Source organism: Terrapene carolina, unplaced genomic scaffold, assembly GCF_002925995.2.
Source record: "Terrapene carolina triunguis isolate 2854851 unplaced genomic scaffold, T_m_triunguis-2.0 Scaffold50235, whole genome shotgun sequence".
In the NCBI taxonomy this organism is placed as follows: Eukaryota; Metazoa; Chordata; order Testudines; family Emydidae; genus Terrapene; species Terrapene triunguis.
In genome coordinates, this window is record NW_020714586.1 from 1 (window position 1) to 1,639 (window position 1,639).

A 1,639-nucleotide genomic window follows, 5' to 3' on the forward strand; every position below is an offset into this window, starting at 1 on the left:
TGTGTGTGTGTGTGTGTGTGTGTGTGTGTGTGTGTGTGTGTGTGTGTAACACACACACACAGATCTGGAAGTAAACAAAAAGTGAAAAAAGCTTCCATTCTTGCAGAGCGCACTCTGTCTCCTTTGTTTTCCTAGAAGGAAGATACTGATATTTTCTGGTGTCTCCATATTAAGTGTGCTTTCCAGGTTGAAGTTGAAATTTACCAATATTTTTGGGAGGCCTAACATAGGTGCTGGCACACCCCCTGGCTTGAAGTGGTTTCCTTCATATTCAGGGTTTACAGTTTGGTTCAATGGCTCTCAACAGCCCCACTATACAAATTGTTCCAGCTCCCCTGAGGCCTAACCCTTTCCTCCCACTTCCTCTATGCCTCAAAACTTTAAATATACCTACACTATTTTTGTCTGTCAAATGAAGAAGGTTATGAATGGGAAGTGTAGGGTTTGATGAATTGGGGGTCTTCTCTCTACCACTTCTGAAGTGTGGATGATCTTATTAAATTATATCTTTAAGTTAATGTATCATGAAAAGCCTGTATGTATGTGGTTCCACCATGAGTTAAAGGGGTTGTATATTGTCATTTGTGGTCACTTTCACAAAAATACAAAAAGGAGGAAGTGTGGTAAAAGAACTAGAAAGCAGTGAATTAAACAGAAAGAAAAAGACTGAAGCCTTAAACGAAAATGATGAAACAAAAATTCTGCAGCCAAATATTTAAATTCAGAGACATGAAGGAAAGACACAGCAGTCTACGTAGGACCCTCAACAAACTCCAGGCTCAAAGTTCCACACAAAGAAAAGAAGTGGAAGACATCACCATGACCACCAGGTGTTTGCTGCATGTTTGCCTCATGCTGCTCTTCTCTACGGAAATCTCATCTCGGCTCTGTACCATGCTTCACTTCCAGCAGAACAAAGTGAACAAAGAAAGCTTGGAGCTTCTGCAGAAAATGAGTGGAAATTTCCCCTCACAATGCATAAATGAAAGGGCAGCTTTCAAACCCACCCAGGATGTTGTCCAACTTCCAGTGTCCCAGAAGGAGAATGCCAAGGTGGCAATTCAAGAGATCCTCCAAGAGATCTTCAACATCTTTAGCAAAAACCTCACTCAGAGTGCCTGGGATGAGACTTCCATAGTCAGGTTCCAAAATGGACTTTACCAGCAAATTCAGCGGCTGGAGGCATGTTTGAGAACACAGATGGAGAAGGAATTAACCAAACCGGAAAGTGAGGAACTCCAGCTCACCAGTCGGAGAGTGAAAAAATACTTTCAGGGGATAGATGCTTTCCTGGAAGAAAAACAATACAGCCTTTGTGCCTGGGAGATCATTCGCATGGAAATACCGAGATGTTTTGTACTAGTTGACAAACTCACTGGAAGGCTTAGTAACTAAGGTACAGTCAAAACTTTTCCCTAGAGTAAATCAATTAACATTATTGTAATTTATATAGCTGAATAGAGATAGCGGATATTTTATCTCTCTGCTTATATAGGGCCTGATCCTTCTTCTACAGGGTAAAATGGCCAAATAGCAACTGATTTCCATGGCAGCAGCTTTAGGCTCTTCCTGTGCTGGAAATGGATTTGCAATTACATGGATTTATTTTTCTGTGTTTCTACTATTATTTATTTTTGCA

General features: G+C 40.8%; 1 protein-coding gene across 1 annotated transcript; it reads left to right on the top strand.

Annotated features, from left to right (window-relative positions):
• Window positions 1–684: 684 nt before the first annotated feature.
• LOC112102099 (interferon epsilon-like) lies at window positions 685–1,395 on the top strand. The gene has a single exon (XM_024193167.2). It carries the CDS (start codon window positions 685–687, stop codon window positions 1,393–1,395), a length of 711 nt encoding a protein of 236 aa, XP_024048935.2.
• Window positions 1,396–1,639: the final 244 nt, after the last annotated feature.

Bases quoted from the DNA above. Each gene is read 5' to 3' on its own strand.
- LOC112102099 (XM_024193167.2), top strand. From the start codon at position 685: ATGATGAAACAAAAATTCTGCAGCCAAATATTTAAATTCAGAGACATG.